This window comes from Phaethon lepturus, unplaced genomic scaffold, assembly GCF_000687285.1.
Source record: "Phaethon lepturus isolate BGI_N335 unplaced genomic scaffold, ASM68728v1 scaffold12575, whole genome shotgun sequence".
Taxonomy (NCBI): domain Eukaryota; kingdom Metazoa; phylum Chordata; class Aves; order Phaethontiformes; family Phaethontidae; genus Phaethon; species Phaethon lepturus.
Window position 1 is genome coordinate 26,434 of NW_010539919.1, and position 19,578 is coordinate 46,011.

The following is a 19,578-nucleotide window of genomic DNA, read 5'->3' on the forward strand; positions in this document are numbered from 1 at the left end:
ACACCTTGGGCAGGATGCACCTGAGCCTGCCATCTGTGAGACTTGTGTCCCTTCACCTACCTGGGCTTCCATTTCGGGGACCAGAATACAGTATGGGACAAAGCCTGGGCATGGCTGAAGTGTCCCAGTGCCGCTCAGCCGCCCCGGTGAATGGCCCCCCAGCACATGGGCTGGGCTCCCCAAGGGAGACCTGCTCCTGCAGCAGCGAGGTGTGCTTCCTGCTTTCCAAATGTGTTTGTTTTTCATTTAACTGAGATGCCATTGAAAGTAGCTGTCATATCAGCAAACCACAAAAAGCTGAACGGCTTTTGACCTCACTGCAATTACTGTGATGGGGTTGGGCTAACAAGAAGAACAGCCTTGATTTAAACTGGCCCAGCGAGATGATCCTTAATTACAAACTAAATGCAATACAATCCATTCCTGCCCCCAATTTTGTCTTCTTCATGATCAATTTTCCAGACTGTGAAGAAGTAGGAACCAACCATTCATTGTCCAGGCTCCATCCATTGCAATGGCAGATGTCATCTTGTTTTAGTCTTTATTATAATACCTGTGTAGTTTGGCTGGTGCAGCAATACCGGTTGGCAGGAATAGGTTGAAGGATTACTTTCCACTTCATGCTAGTCAGATAAAATGACCTTTGCACTGTCCACATTACTCCTTGCTGCAGTAGCAGTAGCTGTGGCAGTCATCAGTACCATGCATTATCAAAAAAGGGTGTTAAGTTCCTCCCTGGCTTGTTAGCGAGCAGATTTCAATGCAGTAATAGTTACTGGAAACCATCTGACACTTGCACTTGTGAGATGGTTTAACTTGGACATTTTCCATAACATTTTGCTTATCTTTAAATTTGGAACAAATACACAAGTTCAGAGAACTTGCAGTGCTGTCAGTTTTCCAGTACTTTGTGTTTTTCTGAAAGTCTCAGTTCCTGGAACCATTACTGTCTTTGTTCAAAATCTCTTAAAATACATTTCCAGTCTTAACAGGGACAAGAGCAAATGTAAGAGTGTGTAACCTCTAGAGACAAAACATAGATAGCAAATTTAAAGAAACAGCCTTCAACACAGTTTTTTAAAATCAACTTCATGTTTATAAGCCAATTTAAGGACTTACTGGTGGTGGGAGTTGGCATTACAGGGGTTACTGAAAGGTTGTCGCTGGGAATGCTCATTTTTCCCTTATGGATTAATAACTATTTTGGTGTCATTAGCACAAAAGAGCCCCACCAAGCTCCCACCAATTTTTAGGTCAGCTGCTAATTGCCTTTGAGAACAAATTATTCGGTTATCTAACGACTTGTAGACTGTAGGACAGAAAATACAGAAATTCCTCTAGTTTTAGTATTTAATATAATGTACTATTATCTGGTAAAGATTTGTAGCAGAAAAAAATTGTATCTATTTAGGACTAGCTTCCTGCAAGCTTTTTTTTCCTCAAGATACATTGCATATCTTTGCCCTTTATGTGTTTTTGGTGACCATTATCTAGATGACAGAAACGGATTGGTTTCCCACTCTATTCATCCCCCAAAAAGTCTGTGTGCACCTCAGAAGCTAGTCTTTGTGCCTGGACACACAGGCTCTGCTTTGGCATTGCTGGTTCAAAGCAACTTCAAAGGAAAGCCAAGACCAGTTGCTGTGGCAGCAGTGGAACTACTGCAGTTGGGTTGGCCATCAGTTGTTGTCTTATATCCCTACATACTGCTGCATAAATCCTCCTATTCCCTCTCCTTTATCATAGTCTCACCAACATGCACATAAAAACACACAGATAACCCCTGATGGGCAGGACCAGTAATTTGTGTCTCCCTAGCCTTCAGTTTCTGGAAGGCTTGTAGAAAATTCATCTTGGGCTCTCTAACTCAGCAAATGAGTTCAACGGTTGTTAGAGGGGAGGTAGATGGGCAGTCAGACAAGATGACTGCATCAGCATTTTGGAAACTTGGCCATAGAGGAAATAAGTGATGCAAGAAACTTGTTTGTTGCTGCTATGTGGCCAGTCAATGAGAAATGGAAGTCTTTTGGACCTCAAGATCACTCAGTGGCTTGAATTAAATAAGTTGGTGATCTTGCAGTTGTGGTCCTCATCATAAAACTGCCTCCACTCAGCACTAATTGGTAAATTCATGAGAGGTGCTGAAGAGGCTGATCTCAGCTCATGCTCCTTATCCTAATCAGGGCTGATGGAGCAGAGCCAAAACAGGAGACCTTCATCCAGTTAATGTAAATACTGGAGGATCATTAGGAAGAATTACGACAGCCTGTAATTCCCTTTAGTTCCCTACAGATATTGTTGATCATTAAATACTTAGTGCCAAATGTGTTAGATTCGTTGCCTTCTAATACTACCATATTTTTAGAACGCTTCAGTGCTGTAAATGGGATTGTGATGACTTGCAAAGTTCTGTAAACAGTCGGCTTGTGGCTCTCTGATACTTTCAATAATTTCATTAATCTTGGAAACTTTAATAATAGTTATTCATAGGGTCTGTTTGCAAAGGCAGCTTGGATTTAAACAGTACGTGTGTTGAAGATGCAGCCTCTGTGTGTGTTGTATGTGTTTGCATTGAGTCAAAACGAGGCAGGAATGGCACTGATTACAATTTTGCTTCTTTTTTGCAGGGTGATCAGACAGCATTGCACCGGGCTGCTGTCGTAGGGAACACCGATGTTATAGCAACTCTGATTCAAGAGGGGTGTGCTTTGGACAGACAAGACAAGGTAACAGGCAAAAGCAAAGTCCTGTGAGATGCAACACTGCCAGACAGTAATATTAAAGTCTCAGAGACAAAGTTAGGGTTTATATTCCTGAGTAAGTATCTGATGCTTTGAAAGTAATTGGAACAGTTACACTGAAAAAAAGCTGTACCATCTTTTTAAATATAAATTACTGGTTTTGTTATTTTTTTTATATCAGGCTGATAGTTTTTGATTTAAGAGTCTGATCTCAGCGCATTAAGGGAGGAATTAAAGAAATGTACAAACATACTGTGCCCTACACAAAACACTGCACAGTTTCCCTTGATTATCCCTGAAACTGAGAATCCCAGGCTGTAAATTTAGTTTGGAAGTAAATATAACTAATTCCAAGACTCAAACAAAAGCTTTAGTGCTATTGTCTGCTTGCTAGGAGGTGTGGGAAGAAGTACAAGATAAAGATAGAGGTTGAAGACAGAAAGAGTAAACAGGAAAAAATACATAAGGTGTCAATAGAAGTTAGTTTATGTTTTAGTCTGGTGAATATCTGCCTCTGGTAAAAATAAAATAGAAAAATTAGGCAGTAGGGTAGTAAATCAGCTAATAGGAAAGGAAAATGATTTATTTTTTAAGTGAGTAGATGGGGCGTGCCGCTGCCACGTTCTGAACGCGACGTTACTCTGCGTGTGGACACAGCGCACTAACCTTCTGCTCTTGTGTGGGTGCTCTTCAGGATGGGAACCCCGCTCTTCATGAAGCTTGTTGGCATGGATTCAGTCAGTCTGCCAAAGTGCTCGTTAAAGCAGGAGCCAACGTTCTTGCCAAGAACAAGGTGAGACCCGTGCAGGAGGAGCTTTCAGTTCTGGTGTAAGGTGGCTGATTCTTAGCACTGGAGGTTTCTGGCCATGGCATTTCTCAGCGGGTGGGGAACCTGCTCCTTGCGGGATTTTATTTTTTTCTTCTTTTTTTTGCATGTATTACGCCTGGATGGTTCCTTCACAGGCATTAGTAAATTCATATTTTGACAGTTGATGCAGGAGGACCGCAATAGCACATTGACTGATACATTAATTATAGCAGAGCAACGCTGCAATTCCTGCGGAAAGCTCCACGGTGCTCTATTTTATACCAAGCGGATTCCTTGTGATTGGTGTGATTTAAAATAAAAATTAATCGTACTAATAGGAGAATGGCATTCAAAATAATGTGCTTTTTTTTCCCCAGAAATTAACCAAATTGATTTAAGCCACAGAGGGGGGAAAAAATAGCGTGTCTTTTGTTAGTTCTTCCTCATACATGTCGGCTTTTACCAAAATTGTTAATACTTCCTAATACATGTGGGCTATTACCAAAATCTTGTAATGAACCTGGATTATCTTCCTTTTGGTATTTATACCTTGAGAGCATTTTAAAGGAAAGAATAACAAAGCAGGGAGTTTTAGTTCCACTCTAATTAGGAGTGGGACTAAAGTCTCACCTGTGGGAGACTTGTCTTCAATTCACTAATTCAAAGCTAACGGAATAGTCTAGAAATGGCGGTGGCAGCCTATGGTATGAGCTGAGTTAGGCTTTGGACCGCTGTGCTGCTGGGTCGGTCAGATCACACGGTTAGCACTGTGTCCTTCATTACAGGCAAGATTGCTTTGGGATGGCTTTATGGGATCTCTTGAGCCTTTTTTGGTAAATATGTCTCTCAAACGACAACTGGAAGGGACTAGCAAAGAAAAGGAAGAAGGGAGACAGGTGGCCAAAGTCCAAGTAAAAAATGCCCGTAAAAAGACACATTGCCTGGCCATAGTGTTTCTGTATGTGTATGTGTGCATATATGCAGCGTATGTGCATATGTTTGTACAATTGTGGTCATTTTGTGATCTGTAGTTACCTCATCTTTGATACTATTTTGTGTGTATTCCTTCTTTTATATTGTTTCAACTTCCAATTTTTATTTTCTGTAATTATTTTTTGCTGTGAAGCTCACCTAGTTTTGTATCGGAGATACTTTAGACAACTTCCCATGCCTACATGTAATGGACAATAGTGCTTGACTCTATAGTCCTGTGAACCATTATACTCCCTATGGCCGTGTATATGCATACACTTATGTACAAAGCTGTGGGCTTAAGATGCAAGTCTTGTTATCCTGCATGCTTGGATGCCTCACAGTATTAGAAGATTTAGCTTGCTGTACAGCATATGTCAACTGTTTGGAGACGTCCTCTCGGAAAGTATGTGCACAGAGTAGCTCAGCAAGGGTGATGTCTGAAGTGTGACTGGCAGGCTTTAATACTGCGTGAGCAGCTCCTGCGCAGGTCTTTGATGTTTTACCCACACAATCCTCTCCTTTTGCGTTTTATCATTTGGGTGCTTTTTAATGGACAGGGTGTTTTCTCAGGAGCTGCTGAAAAATGTGGGAGTTGTGCATGCTTGCACACGTGCACGTGCTTTTACCCCTTTTGCCTTCAAGAAAAATGAAGAGCTTAATTCTGCTTAATCCCCAAATGGTTTATCTGGTATCTCAACTTTTTATGTTACTGACAACAAGGCCTAATCTTTCTGACAGCTTTTCTGGCAGCCAGGGCTGAGTGCCATATGCAGGAGCACCCTACGGGCTGCAGGCTTACGCCTGGGCACTGTGTGATTATAGCTGGATGGAACAGATATGGGCTGCTAGATTTGCCAAACCCTGCTAAGCAGCAGAAGACAGGAGGGGTTTGACTCTGTATTTTCTGTAACTCCTGGTTAATATCTCCTGGGACTGCTTGGGGAATGCTTGTATGGATGCACTTCTTGCAGCACAGCACTTTAAGCATGGTACGAGAGCAATGCAACTGAAGTTGGCTTCTATATTAAATGAAATACAGAGGCCAGACGAGACACCTGGGATTTTAAAGGCAAGTCAGGCAGGCATTTGAGGAATGGGACAACATGTGGGTAAACCACCTGGATGGCTGTATTCCTCCTGTGCAGCAATCACCCTGGAGATGCAGTTTATTTTCAGTCAAGCTGGCTTAAGTAAAAACTCTTCCGCTGTAATAGATCATACCATGAGATCAGTTGTAGCCTTCTTTTTAGACCCTCCATCAGTCCGTACATTTCAGTGAAGATTCAGTAGACAGACCAGTGAAGACCCCCAGATCGGTACAACTTGGACCCACTCTCCCTCTCACAGAAGCTGGTGGGAGATTTGTCACCCCATGGGAGACGAGCCGGATGAGCCTGCTCTTTGAGCCCTGATCCCCAGCACCAGCACCATGACTCCTCCCAGCATTGAGGTCCTTGCCCATCACCTACTGCATAGGACCTCACTGCCTTCCCACCAGCGCCAACCTTCCAAACAGCAAATGATAAAGACATTGTAGAGGCTTTTCAGAGATAAACCCAGGAAGGAAAAAATTGACACTTCAATGCAATTTAGCTGAGAAAGAAAATGTTCACATCTGCCACATCTTAGAGACTACATTCAGGCCTGAAATAGCCTGTAACGTGGAACTGAAGACCTAAGACCACATCTAAAAGCTGGCCTTTTGTAATTCAAACCATGCAGCTTTGATCTGTGTCTTGAAAGCGTGGGGGACAAATTAAAAGACAGAATCAAATTGAAGAGGCAGCCAAGTAAGCATGGGAAATGTTTTTACCTGAGCTGATTTCACTTCTAGCTCCCAAGAGACAAAAACCCCAAACATGTGCAGGCCAACAAAAGCCAAATGCTGTCAGAAAAACCTGTCAGACCAATAAAATCCTTCACAGTGTTAGAAACACAAGCAAACTCTTCTTCAATTTCTGTCCATAAAAACTACATATTTGCTTCTTTCAGGAACCTTAGCATGTGATTCTCTAGGGTTTGGGTAGCTTTTTTTTTCCCCCCCTTTTCATCTTGGCTGGAGACTGGTGTGCTTTATGAACATTGAAGCTTCCTGATAGCCTAAAACCTGCATCCTGCCCTGTGAGAGCACCTACAGATGCAGACAGACTTGGAGCTGGTTTGCGTTACGTTCATAAAGAAACAGAAATCGTTGTGACCCTCGTCTGCTTAAGACCCTGCAGCAGCTGTGGACAGCTTTGCTTGAGATCAGAGATGCTACGCCATGGCAGCGTGTTTCTTTATGTGTGTGCATGGGGGAAACTCAAAACACAAGAATTATATTTCCTTAAGTGAAATACTTGATAGTGCTGTTTGATATTAGTGAACCAGACAGTTTCTAGAGTCTTTGCCTTCTGCAAGCAGACTTGAGCAATGCAAGTCTGTCCAATTTCTGCCTTTACTATATCCCAGATCAATAATTTCCAGGATGAAGAGAGTATTTCAGTCTCCAGGTTCATTCAGCTCATATCCTCGGAAAAATAACAGTGATAGTTTCCCCACCCCTGGGTGGATCTTCTTATGGGAAGACCTGTGAGGTTTTATTTTTTAATGCTTATGTCCAATATCTAAATATGGCTTTTATGTTTTCCTGTATTTCTCTAAGGCAGGTAACACACCTCTTCACCTGGCTTGCCAGAATAGCCATTCCCAGAGTACTCGTGTTTTGTTACTTGGAGGATCTCGAGCAGACCTCAAAAACAATGTGAGTTTTGAAAAGAACATGTTCATTTTTGTGTGCCTTTGTTTTAGCTATATAGCTTTAGCTTGTAGAAATACTCAGAAATTCTTTAAGCTGTGATTTTTATTATTGTTGAGAAAAAAACCACTAACAAACCATTGTATACATCATGTACGGTAATGCTTTTGATAGGACTGAGCAATGCACTACCTGTACCCATCTCTTGAGTGGGGATGAAAGGAGCCAAAGGGGGTTTGGCTGTTGCACACACTGAGGCAGCTGGTCCTTTGCTGCTTTTTGTGGTCCCGATGGCCTGACCCATACACTGTCATGCAATTCTGCAAAAGGGCTCCTCTCTCAGAAGGATGGAAATCTTGAAGGGGTTTTCTGCCAGAGCAGGGAAAGCCTTCAGACCTGCCCTCACTGAGACAAGTAATATACACTGTGTGTCAGTCTGTCAAATGAGGTCGATTCAAGGTGACTTCAATTTCAGACAGCTTTCCTCCTATTTTATAAGGATTCTGGCATGACAAAAAAAAAAAAAATCTACAAAAGCAAGCCAGATGTTTTTGTCCCTGCTCGATAACAAGGTGGGCAGAGGCACACAGAAATGGAAACCCATGGGGCTCCACTCCCAGTCCCAGCTGCACATGTGCCACCCCTCGTGGGGATGCTGCTCTGGCCCCCACTCCTCATGTTTTCTTCATTATGTGCAACACAGAGTTGTGTTTCCAGATCACACTGGTTTGCAATTCAGAAGAACAAATTTAATGTAAAGATGTAAATCGGGTTGTGTTAAGTGCAGTAAACCAGCACTTTATAATTCCAGTATTTCCCATCAATGGTTAAAGAACTCATACCCCCACCTTGCCTGACCCCAGCTCTTGCTCAACCTTCCTACCCATGATAGCAGATTTTGTACAGCAGAGAAGACAGCATTGCTGTTTGCTGTTCAGTGAAGGTGTGTGGCATTTACTGTTCTTTTTGGTTTAATAGGATTATTTCACCCCTGAACACCATGACAAGTGCAAGCTTTCCTACTGCGATTACATGCTCAGAGCTTTGTTTCTGTTTGCAGGCAGGAGATACCTGTCTGCATGTGGCTGCTCGTTATAATCACTTGCCCATCGTTAGGGTGCTGCTCAGTGCTTTCTGTTCTGTCCATGAAAAGAACCAGGTCAGTGCATGAACCTCATTGCGACTCTGCGCGCTTTGCTTACAGCTAGTTGTTGGGAAGAGGGATTCCTACCCAAGTAATCCCACTTCACTCTGTGTTTCACTGCTACCAAGTGCCTGAGCTTTTAAGAATAGCCTTAAAGTAATGGCTTATCGGTGGTTTATTATTTTGCCGTTGCATTTGCATCATTTCTTTAAAACATTGCCTATTTACGAGATTCTACAATCATATGTTGGTGCAGAAAGGGGCTTTGGGACAGGGGTAGTAGTGTAGGGGTAGGGGTTGGTGCTCCTGAGTCCTTACCCGTTCTGTGCAGAATGGGACTGAGCAAGACACTCAGTCATTTTATAGGGGCCTGTTTTCTCCTTTGTAACTACAACTGAATGATCCTACGACCATTACAGAGACATTGTGAAGCAGAACTCACTCATGTTCAGGTACTACAGAAGTGAGAATTCCTCTGGAATACTTGTCTTTGCTGCATTTTGCAGTAGGGCGAATTAAGAAAACATAAAAGTGAGGAAGAATGCTTTAAATTCAAAGTAATGATCAGTCTAACCTAGGATACTTAGTTGTTTTATAGAGAAGTAATTGGTTGCTGTACCTATAGCATAGCCTGATCGAGTGGTAGGAGCAGATGGATTTAGTACGTTAAAATATGTTAAATCTGCTAAATAAGCAGATTATGTGGTGCTTAACCACATTATCTCATGTTCCTGGGAAATTTTCCATGTGTAGTTGAGGACCATAAAGATGTTTTCTGATCTGTACATTTAATCTTGTTTCTTAGATATAAGATATTACAGCAAACAAAATGGGTTTCAGCATGTTAAATTTACTATGTAATTTTATTTGGAAATGATTTGCAAAAAGGGCTACTGAATATTAAGATTAACTGGTGTGTACCTAGCATACAGAGACACCCCTTGCCTTCATAGCCCAGCACTACCCAAAGTTGTTCCATATTTGCATATATAATGATTTTATTTATGAAGACACCTCATCCAAGTTAGCAACAAGCAATAGATTTCCACTAGTCTTGAGGAGATCTAATTTTCTGAAGGCAAAATGCAAGGGAGAGGAGACAGGAGGTTATTATATGTGTGTGGCCGGTCTCCCTTGAACAGCTGCTGGCTCTGTTACCGGTGCCCAAATCTGATCGCAGCCGTCCTCACCTCACTGCACCGGGACAAGGGCAGGGCAGTGTGTTAGTGCTGGACCCAGATCACCTCCTGGCTTTGGTCCAAAAACTATTTTTCTTGAGGAATCTCATGAAGAGAACACCAACCATCTCTCTGCTGGTACTTAGCTGATTATTTTTGAGTAATGTAATATGTGACCACCTGCGCACCAAATAATGAAACCTGCAAAAAAAAAAAAAAAAAAAAAAAAAAAAGAGAAGGTTGTGGTGGGAAGACCGGTGCTGCCCTCAGATGTCATATCCGTTTGCTGGCTGTAGAGCTGGGCTGTCTCCAAGTTGCGTCGTGTGTCACTCAGCTGAGTTAAACCAGATCACCAGCGCCCCAGCTGCATTTCTCAAAACCAGGCTGAAGTAGGTCCTTGCTCCCTCCTGTCCCCTTCCTCACAACTCTGCCTTTTTTAATTGACCAGGCTTTATTTAAGCTTAGGTGCTGTGTCAGTAAGTATAGGTCTTTGGACCTCTGAGCATCTTTTAGGCAGGTGTGATGTCTGCAGGGTGAGACCCAAGAACGTGTGTTACATGGTTGCTTTCTGCTTTGTAACTTTCAGGCAGGAGATACTGCACTCCATGTAGCGGCTGCTCTAAATCACAGGAAGGTGGTTAAGCTGTTGCTGGAGGCAGGGGCTGATACATCCGTTGTCAACAATGTAAGTAGGACGTGGAGTTTCATAGAATCATAGAATGGTTTGGGTTGGAAGGGACCTTTAAAGCTCATCTAGTCCCTGTCCCCTGCCATGGGCCAGGACATTTTCCACTAGAGCAGGTTGCTCAATGCCCTGTCCAGGCTGGCCTTGAACACTTCCAGGGATGGGGCATCCACAACTTTTGTGGGCAACCTGTGCCAGTGCCTCACCACCCTCACAGTAAAGTATTTCTTCCTTATATTTAATCTAAATTGACCCTCTTTCAGTTTAAAACTGTTACCCCTCATTCTATCACTACAGTCCCTGATAAGGTGTCCCTCCTTATCTTTCCTGTAGGACCCCTGTAAGTACTGGAAGGTTGCTATAAGGTCTCCCCGGAGCCTTCTCTTCTTCAGGCTAAATAACCCCAACTCTCACTCTCTCTTAATGCAGACTTTCTTCAACACTCTCTCTAGTGTTGGTAAAAAATATTGGGTGTTAGAGTTGAATTAAGTCTGGGTAAAAGCAGTTAGTCACTATGAGCATGTGCTAACCTCAGGTGGAGAAATTCCGTATTTTCAGCAGCATGTGTTTTGAAGGAAATGCCATTTTCTTTTTCCTCTCAGGCAGGTCAGACCCCTCTAGAGGTTGCCAGACAGCACAATAACCCTGAGGTTGCGCTCCTCCTCACTAAAGCATCACAGGTACGTTACAAATCTCTCCTCAACACACACATACACATGGAGCTGTGGCCAGTTAACCTAGAGGGGCCACATCCCCTAGTCCTTAACCTCCTGCTGTGAAAGGTGCCTGCGTTCTGCTGGCATTGTGTGCTGGCCTCAGGTCTGTTGACAAGGAGCCTTTCAGCCCCCAAGCCCAGCAAAGTGTGCAGATTAAGCCTCAGTATTAAGTGCTGGCAGAGATCCTGGCTGTCCTGACTGGCAGAGGATGGAGCAGCCAGAGGCACTTGTTCCCTGCAGTGCCCCTGTACCCAAAAGCTCCCAGGTTGTGTCCCTCTGCTGCCTGCCTGAGGTTTTGCCCACACCCAGGGTGGTTGCTTGCACTGGAAGATGCTTTGAAATGGGGACAAAATGTCCTGTTTGTGCTCTGCTGCTGTGTGTGAAATGCTTTTCAGGCTGGAAGGCACATGGGAGGGCTCTGTATTCTGGTATGAGACCAGGTGTGATCCCTGCCCTGCTCCTCCTTGTCACCTCTGCTTGAGAAGGGCTTGGCTTGGCTTGGCTTGGCTTGGCTTGGCTTGGCAACCAGCCTGGGGACACAGGATGAGGCTCTCACCCCTCCAAGGGACAGCAAAGTGCCCTGATGGGCTTAGTCGTGAAAACACACCACCAGTGAGCTGTGAACACCCACATTGCTTGCCATCTGTCAGTGCACTTTATTTTATATATTGCTTTTTAGTAGAGGTGGAAAAAGATCTGCTCTGTTGCTTGGCTTCTGTGGTAGGAAAGAGCGTGACATCACTGAGTAACAGTGTGGTCTGCCTTCAGGTCTCACGCTTTAACCGTGGAAGAAGCCTGCGGAAGAAGAGAGAGAGGCTGAAGGAGGAAAGGCGAGCGCAGTCGGTACCACGGGATGAAGTGGTACAGAGCAAGGTACAGCCTAGCATTACCAGCTACATCTGCTGCAAGGAGGGAGCGTAAATAAAACCCATCGGGACTAAATCTGTTTGGAGCCATTGCTTGTGCATGACCATGGCAGCTGTCTAAGGCAGTCTGTCATGCTTTGCTGCTAGAGTTACCTGCTTATGTGTGCAGAGCCACTTAAAACTGGGAAATTGAAGAAAAGGCACCTTTTCCCCATCTCTGCAACTGCTCTGAACTCCCTGTCTTTGCTTCAAGCAGGGCAGCATCTCAGCTGCTGATGACACACCGAGCAGCGACCAGCCCGTGCAGAGGAAGAGTGATCTGAAGGATGAACCCCGCTCAACCTCTCCAGATCCCAAAGGGAAGAAGAGCAAAAAGAAAAAGCCAAAGGAAAAGGTATCAGTAGATTTAAAACAGCAGAGAGAGAAGGGATAGTTGTTGAGCAACAGTAGAGGTGTCCCTTCAGCATCCCTGCCATGCTCACGGGGCAGGGGCAGTCTTCAGACAAAACCAGTTTCTGGTGGGGAAATTCTGCTGTTGAGGGTCACACAAACCGGGTTTGTGCAGAAATCCGGTTATTGTTCTGACAGACACCAAGGTTGTGGCCAGCCACTGCAGCTGGATTGGTGTTTTAATCAGGTTTTTGCTGTAATTGTCACAATGGATTTGTCCAGTTCCCCCCCAGGAATAGTTTACCGGGAGCTCATAAATAGGGAAAACATTGTGTGTATTTTATGCAGGTTTCAGCACTCTCAGACCCCATCTCCCCAGCTGATCAGCAGACACTCCCTCGGCCGCAGCAAAACGTGCCAAAGCGCAGAAGCAGACATCACGGCTCCTCTCCACCCCCTCCCCACGAGGTCCGCGCCTACCAGCTATACACGCTCTATCGAGGCAAGGACGGGAAGGTGATGCAGGTGAGCCGGCCGCTGCCCGCGGCGAGGAGACGCACGCAGTGGCACTTGGAGTTGGGGCACAGTTAGCTGCCAGGTAGAGAATGCGCTTGACTAACTGCGCTCTCAAGGGTATGAAATCACAGCTGTGGATTTGTTTTCCTTGTTTGGGTTTCAGCTGCATTTTGGCCTGAAGTCTAGTAAACAATAAGCTGGTTTTGTGCATGCTAAGGAAGACATACGTAACTAGTTTTGATCTACAAAGTGTTTCCTTTTTTGAAATAAGGGGTGAACAGTGATTGGAAATTACACTGGCACTTTTATGATACACTTTGAAATATTACGTTTCCAGCAGGAAATGCAAAGAGCTTTGCCAATGAAAATAAACGAAAGCAGTGTGTGAGCGCTGAAGCTTACTAGCTAAACCAAGAGCTTGAGTACGCTCAATATGTTTTGTTTCAATTCTGTTTGTTGCAACATGTCTTTGGGGATTCTAGGATTACTGGAGGCAGGAGTGGTACAGAAATTGGTTCACAGCTAAACCAGGAGAGACCAGCTCATGTGCGTTTGTTCAATACAGACTAGTAGTTTACTCCACTCAATTTAGTTTATTCCACAAGTATTTACTATAGTACACATTTATAAAAGAGCATGAAAACAGGCAGCAAATTACCCTGTAGACATTGTGAACTTCTCTACTCTTCCTTTCCTAATATTGCCCTCCCATACCTCTGGGAGGTCAATCCTTCCATTGCCTCACCTTCTCTCATCCATTCACCAGCTCTCCTCAGTCCCTTGCTGTAGTTAAGAGATTCAGCAGATTCTGAAGATCGCTCAAGTCAGACTTCAGAGGTTTTCCTGTCCATATTTTCCAACATTTCGCTGTGTGACGCCTGGAAATTTTCCAGGCAGGGGCACTATGGGATTATCCTAATGGCAGACATCAGGAAAGATGGAGGACCTTTCCTATGTTAAAGGAGTATCTCCTTGCCCCTAGGATCTGATGGTAGGAGGACAGGCCAGTAGGAAGGATATGGGGAGCAGGAAGAGAGGTGCAAAGAGCAGATAGGATTTGTATACAAATCTAATCTATTCACAGAGATTAGCTTAATACAGCTAGACTCCCTTATAGCATTTCCTGAAATACACAACACTCCTCTCTCCGCTTCTTTTTTGCTTGTCTGTTGTCTTTGATGCTCTCAGGCCCTGAACAGCAAACAGAATTTCTTAAATACATGTATTACTGAAACTTTCGCTAGCCCTCTGCCCCCTGCCAAGGGGACAAGCCCCAGTTTGTGAAACAGCACTGCAGGGCCAAAGGAGAGAGGGAGGCTCCTCTGCAGACAGATTCAGAGCTGCCGCACGTTAGGCTCCTGGCTCACCCCCAAAGGAGCCAGGTTCTGCCTCTGGACTGCAGAGGAAGCCGATGAGGATTAGCTGTCCTTGCTTAAGGGAGCCTTTGGTGACCATGTCCCTGACAGATTTAGATGTGGTCAGCGCACCCTGGGATGGTGTCATGCAAGTCAGAGGAAGGCAGTGGTGTGCACAGCAGATAAGGGTCGGCCGAATGCCAGCAGTGAGACTTTGCCATGCAGTACATGGAAAAAAATGAACACGTTATTTGCATTAGGTTGAAAAACAAAGGCACACAAAAATACACACGTCCACAAAATCATATTTTTCCTACCATTCAGAATTACAGGCCTGGAATGCAGTAGCCGCTCATACAGCAGACAGCACCACAGCATACATGAGCTGAGCTCACTGGTGCTTGTAGCCCCAGCAAAATCAACACTGCTGTGTGTTAGGATGTGTCCCTATAGATCAGATCAATCCTTTTTTGGTCTGTGCTTTTCCAGCTAATGGCCTGTTTGCTGATGTTATCAGCAGGGTGAGATACAGTACAGGGTTCAGACGCGCCCAAGACTGACTCAAGGAGGCTGTGATAATGTTCCAAGTACACTAAGAGGACAGTGGGATGTAGCAAGAAAATGTGTTACTCTTTTCAGGCACCGATAAATGGATGTCGTTGTGAGCCCCTGATAAATAAACTGGAGAATCAGCTGGAGGCAACGGTGGAAGAGATAAAAGCTGAGCTTGGGACAGTTCAAGATAAGATGAATGTTAAGCTGGGCCAGATGGAAAGCAAAACTCAACATCAAGTAAGACTATGACCAGGAGGTCTGCTTGCCCACGTATCAGAAACATATCCTAAGCTTAATGAGTATTTTCACTGTCATGATTCATTTATTGCTTCTTGTGTTGTAAAAACGAACCTGATATCGAATACTCAAGACCAGGGCACTGTGACATTCCACTGATCTAATGTTACAAAGTAGGGTCTTGAGAAAAACACATTTAATGTGTTAAGTGGCTTCAGGTGCTTCTTTAGACAATAAATCTAAACTGCTTGATTTATTCCTAAGAGGGAAGCTTAATGACAAGAAGGCAGTCCTACAGCTGGTCTGTTCATAATGGTAAAAATCCCTCTTGCTGAATTCTGTTTGCATCGAGATTCAAGATCCTCTAAATTTTATTTTTAATGAAATTGTTATTCATGGATAATTTTGTGCTTGAACCTTTTTGCCAGCTACATCTAATTGTAGTTGGCAGCATTCCTAGAAATGAATATTGAAAGACAGACTGTACTTTGACTTACCAGGTTCACAGATGGGGGTTCTGTTTGGTTTTTAACATGATCATCTCAGCTAAACTGTGGGATTTTTTCCACAGCTCCGTGTTTTAGACAAGCTTATGGCTGAGCGGCTGTCCGCAGAGAGAACAGAGTGCCTCCATCGCCTGCAACAGCACACTGAGCTGGAAAAAAATGAGGGGGAGAAACGGCAGGTAGGGCTTGAAACAGCTACTCCCTGTTAGCTCAGACGGATCAGCTCAAGAGTTTCGTTCCAGCAGGCAGAAAGAATATTGGAGATTTATCTATCTCATCTGTTGAAACAGGCAAAAAAGCTTCAAAGACCAAATTATTCCTATCGACCACCTTAATATCTAAACCAAATTCACAAAGCTTTTGCATTAGAAATGAGGAATGTGAAATCCAGTCCCACTGTCATGATTTAATTTGGTGGGTCTGAAGTGTGGGATCTATAACAAAATACCTTTTTTCTAACATAGTGCATTGCCAAAATTCCTACTGCTAAATTTTTAACAGTTGTGCTTTCAGCTTTTGCTTCATTAAAGGGCATCTGCAGGAACATCTGCAAATAGTAACACAGGCTAAGATCTGTGCTGTTACTTTTACTCCTCATCCATTTGGTTGCATGCCCTGGGAACCTATCCCTTTTTCTCTGTCTGATCTCTTTTTTCCCCCCATGTATTAAAAGGCTGCAGTTCTTCCCTGTGACTTTGGCCACGGTGCACCATCTCCAAGCTGTGTATTACTGCCAATAGGCAAGTTCTTTTTGTATGCTTGTTTAACCAGCATTACAGGAATAACTGTTCCCGTAGAGATCCAGCTCTTGCCCTTCTAGCTTCTGCAAAAACTCACCACTAAACCATGCTAAGAAGTTTGTGTTTCTCCACTCGCACAGGTAAATTTAAAATATAATTCATTTTCTCATTATTGGTATTCTAAAAATGAAGAAATACACTTTGTCCTAGTAAAAGGTCGTGACTTTTTGTAAGATAGTTCCAAATGCCTGTTAGAAGACTGGCAGCTGTGATAATCCCAGCATAAACTACTGATCAAGATACTTTAGTCTAACATCTGCAAAACACTTTTCCTCAAAGAAATGAGATACTGGAGTGATACATCAAGTAAACTGAAATTACCATTAAGCATATCAGCTGTTCCTGTTCTGTTGGATCTAATTGAAACTAGTGGAAAAACCAAGTTGGGCTATACTACATGTATGGACTAAATGTCCATGTGTGTAGGAAGGCCTGACCTACATTCATGATGTCATATGAACCAAAGGGTAAAAGAGCTACTCATATTTTAAATGATTACTGGCAAATGTCTCTGCAGCTGACACTTAGTAAGCACCTTTGTATTTTGAAAGATATTAGTAATTTGGCATTTAATATTGGACTAATTTTTATCACCAAATGAACAGAGGAGCAGAGGTTGGCAACAGTATAAAGCTGTGTCCCAGAAGTGTCTAATTTGAATTTTACTCTTAAAAAATGTCAGCTTTGACCACATGTGATGTTCCTTGCACTTAGAAAGTGCCACTGACTCTATGATTAAACAAGTCAGCCTTGATCAAAGGACTGACTTAGAGTGGCATTTGAAGTAGCACATTCAAATCTAAGAGGTGGTAGCTTGGACTTTGGACTATAGTGCCTTTCATTAGCTAATGCATAGTTCTTCATCTTTTCTGATCTGCAGGCCTTCAAATATTCCCAGTGGCAGCACGTGCATCTGTACAGGGAGTCTAAGCTCACAGCTGCTACCAGGCTTGCTTCTCTTTGTCCTTGCCACATGTCCTCAGCAGCCCAGGAACCATAGGAATCTAATCAGAGGCTCATCTAACTTACAGTCTCTTTCTCATAGATTTCCTTGGTCGATGAGCTGAAGACTTGGTGCATGTTGAAGATTCAGAATCTGGAGCTCAAGCTTTCTGGAGATTCCAGGTCTTCAAGACCAAAATCAACTTTGTCCACTTGTGAATCTCTCACTGAGACTCTGGATACGGAGAACAACCCCCACAGTGCCAAGGATGGTAAAGCCAACCAGCCCATGCTGCAGTCAGAGGGCTCCCACCAGCATTCCTGTATCACGCTCCCAAAGAGCCTCTCGGAAGATGGGGGAAGGAGCAGAGTCCAGGTGCCAGAACAGAGCTTTGAGCAACATTTTTGCATTCAACAAGACGGTGCGTCAGGTACAACCTTGTCAGGTACCCAGATGTTGCATTCATTCAAAGGCGAGCTAATGAACCGAGGGCTACTTGTATTATTAATACCACAGATATTAATTCTGGCTGTGTGCTTTCCCCTATCCATATGCATCATGTCTTGGGATTAGAACACACTTCAAGGCAGCCACTGGGAATATTGTAAGACATGGTTGGGTGGAATTCCAGTGACTCCTCCTGGATGTTTCCATGTCACTGTGTCTTTGAAGCCAAGTCCTTTGATGCTCTGAATAACTCTGTTTTCTGAAACTTCTCCAGCTTCCCAGTCAGAATTGCTTCCACCACATTGTCTGTCATGAAGGTGTGCAGATTATCCAAAGTCTACTGAAGAAAGTGTATTGTATTTAGTGCTTTTCATGTGTATGGAACCTATAATGGCAGGGTGCAAGAACGTGAACCTAAAATACTCATTTCCCTTGTTAATATTCAGACTGCAAGGATCTAGAGTAAACCTCTCACTTTTCCTCTTTCCTTGAACCACAGTCTGTTTAATTAATAGTTCATTTGACAAGAACAAAACCAGCTGAGAAGATTCAAGCCTATTCAGGGATCATGGACACCCAAAGATATGGAAGACCTTGGTTCAAGCCACCTCTCTGTGCTTGGCCAGGGAAGCTTTTGTGGAAAAAAGAAATGGGCAGAATGCCCAGGTCTCCACAGCCAAGGAGAGGGCTATCAAAGCCTGGTGCTTCTGTAAAATACATTGTATATGCCCCCCAAAACACTATGCAAAGTGAACAGACATGGTCACGGATACCCCATCAGACTAGAAAGGCAGAAGACTACACAGGAGATCTTGTGGCAGCGCAAGTGTTAGCTATACTGCACTGAACAGTTCAGAAGCATCAAAATGTGTTACCGTTGCAAAATTGGTAGGGCTTCAATTCTTGTAGAAGAAGAGGGTTCAATAAATATCAGCAGACATAAACTACTTTGGCAATCTAGCCCCATCTCTGTTACATGTTCTTCTGGTGAAGTCCTTTGATTGTCAGTCAGTAGTCCCACAGCCGCAATGCAGTGCCTCTCTGCCTGAGCCAGCTTTTCTCTTTTAATGTCTTTTTATTGTACCACCTGACTGTGAAGATGCCTTTTCTGAATGCTAAAATAAATGCCCAGAGCTTTTCTAAATACATATGTATATATTTTATTCTGTAGGTACAGAGCAACAGTTAATCATTGGCGGACCAGTTTCTTCTGCCCCTGCTCAAGATGTGAGGCCAAAGGACAAAGCTGTTAGTGCCAGCACGTTCCACAGGTTCCAGCAGGACCTGCCCTCCTCCGAACTTTTGGGATCCAAATTAAGACACGTTAAGGTTCAAGCTGCTTTGCAGCCCCTGACTGAACCTGCAAAGAGTGAACCACAGAGCAGCTACTTCATTGACAAAGGAACTCAGACGAAGAAATCCAGCAAAAGCGGGCAGTCAAGGCACAAAGCTCTGCACCATGCCGGGGCACATCAGAGCCAGGAGCAGCAGCCCTCCGCCCTGCCCGCGGGACAGCCACCTGCCCCTCCACTCAGAGACACCTCCCAGGCCCTGGAGATAACACAGTACTTCTTCGAGGCTGTTTCCACACAGATGGAGAAGTGGTATGAACGGAAGATAGAAGAAGCCCGGTGCCAAGCTAATCAGAAAGCACAGCAAGACAAAGCTGCGCTCAAGGAACATATTAAAAGCTTAGAAGAGGAGCTCAGCAAATTAAGGACTAAAGTGCAGAAAGACAGCTAGCATCTACCGAGCAGGTAAAGACAAGCAATGGGACCCATCTTTGGAACCTGCTGTACAGGCATCTGGAGTATGGTTAGATATATACATTTGTAGTCCCTGTTACATCCAAACAAAATGATTTTTTTCAGGAGTAGAAATAACTTGGGAAACTCCAGATCCGAGGAGAATTCATATGCAGACTGTACCGATGACGAGATGCTGCAGATTAGATCCTTTCTTTGTTATTTCCAAAAGTC

The 19,578-nt window shown here is 43.9% G+C and overlaps 1 protein-coding gene across 4 annotated transcripts in view; it reads left to right on the top strand.

Annotated features, from left to right (window-relative positions):
* ANKRD6 (ankyrin repeat domain 6) overlaps positions 1-19,342 on the top strand; it is a 34,753-nt gene extending 15,411 nt beyond the window's left edge. The window contains exons 3-15 of one of the 4 annotated variants that reach the window (XM_010287278.1): positions 2,628-2,726; positions 3,436-3,534; positions 7,169-7,267; positions 8,322-8,420; positions 10,170-10,268; positions 10,871-10,948; positions 11,753-11,857; positions 12,107-12,244; positions 12,589-12,765; positions 14,751-14,903; positions 15,475-15,588; positions 17,255-17,373; positions 18,763-19,342. In XM_010287278.1, the coding sequence (XP_010285580.1) occupies positions 2,628-2,726; positions 3,436-3,534; positions 7,169-7,267; positions 8,322-8,420; positions 10,170-10,268; positions 10,871-10,948; positions 11,753-11,857; positions 12,107-12,244; positions 12,589-12,765; positions 14,751-14,903; positions 15,475-15,588; positions 17,255-17,373; positions 18,763-19,342 (1,959 nt within the window). The remainder of the gene's footprint in view (positions 1-2,627; positions 2,727-3,435; positions 3,535-7,168; positions 7,268-8,321; positions 8,421-10,169; positions 10,269-10,870; positions 10,949-11,752; positions 11,858-12,106; positions 12,245-12,588; positions 12,766-14,750; positions 14,904-15,474; positions 15,589-17,254; positions 17,374-18,762) is intronic. The other 3 variants (XM_010287279.1, XM_010287280.1, XM_010287281.1) reach the window with 3 other exon arrangements.
* The last annotated feature ends 236 nt before the right edge of the window (positions 19,343-19,578 follow it).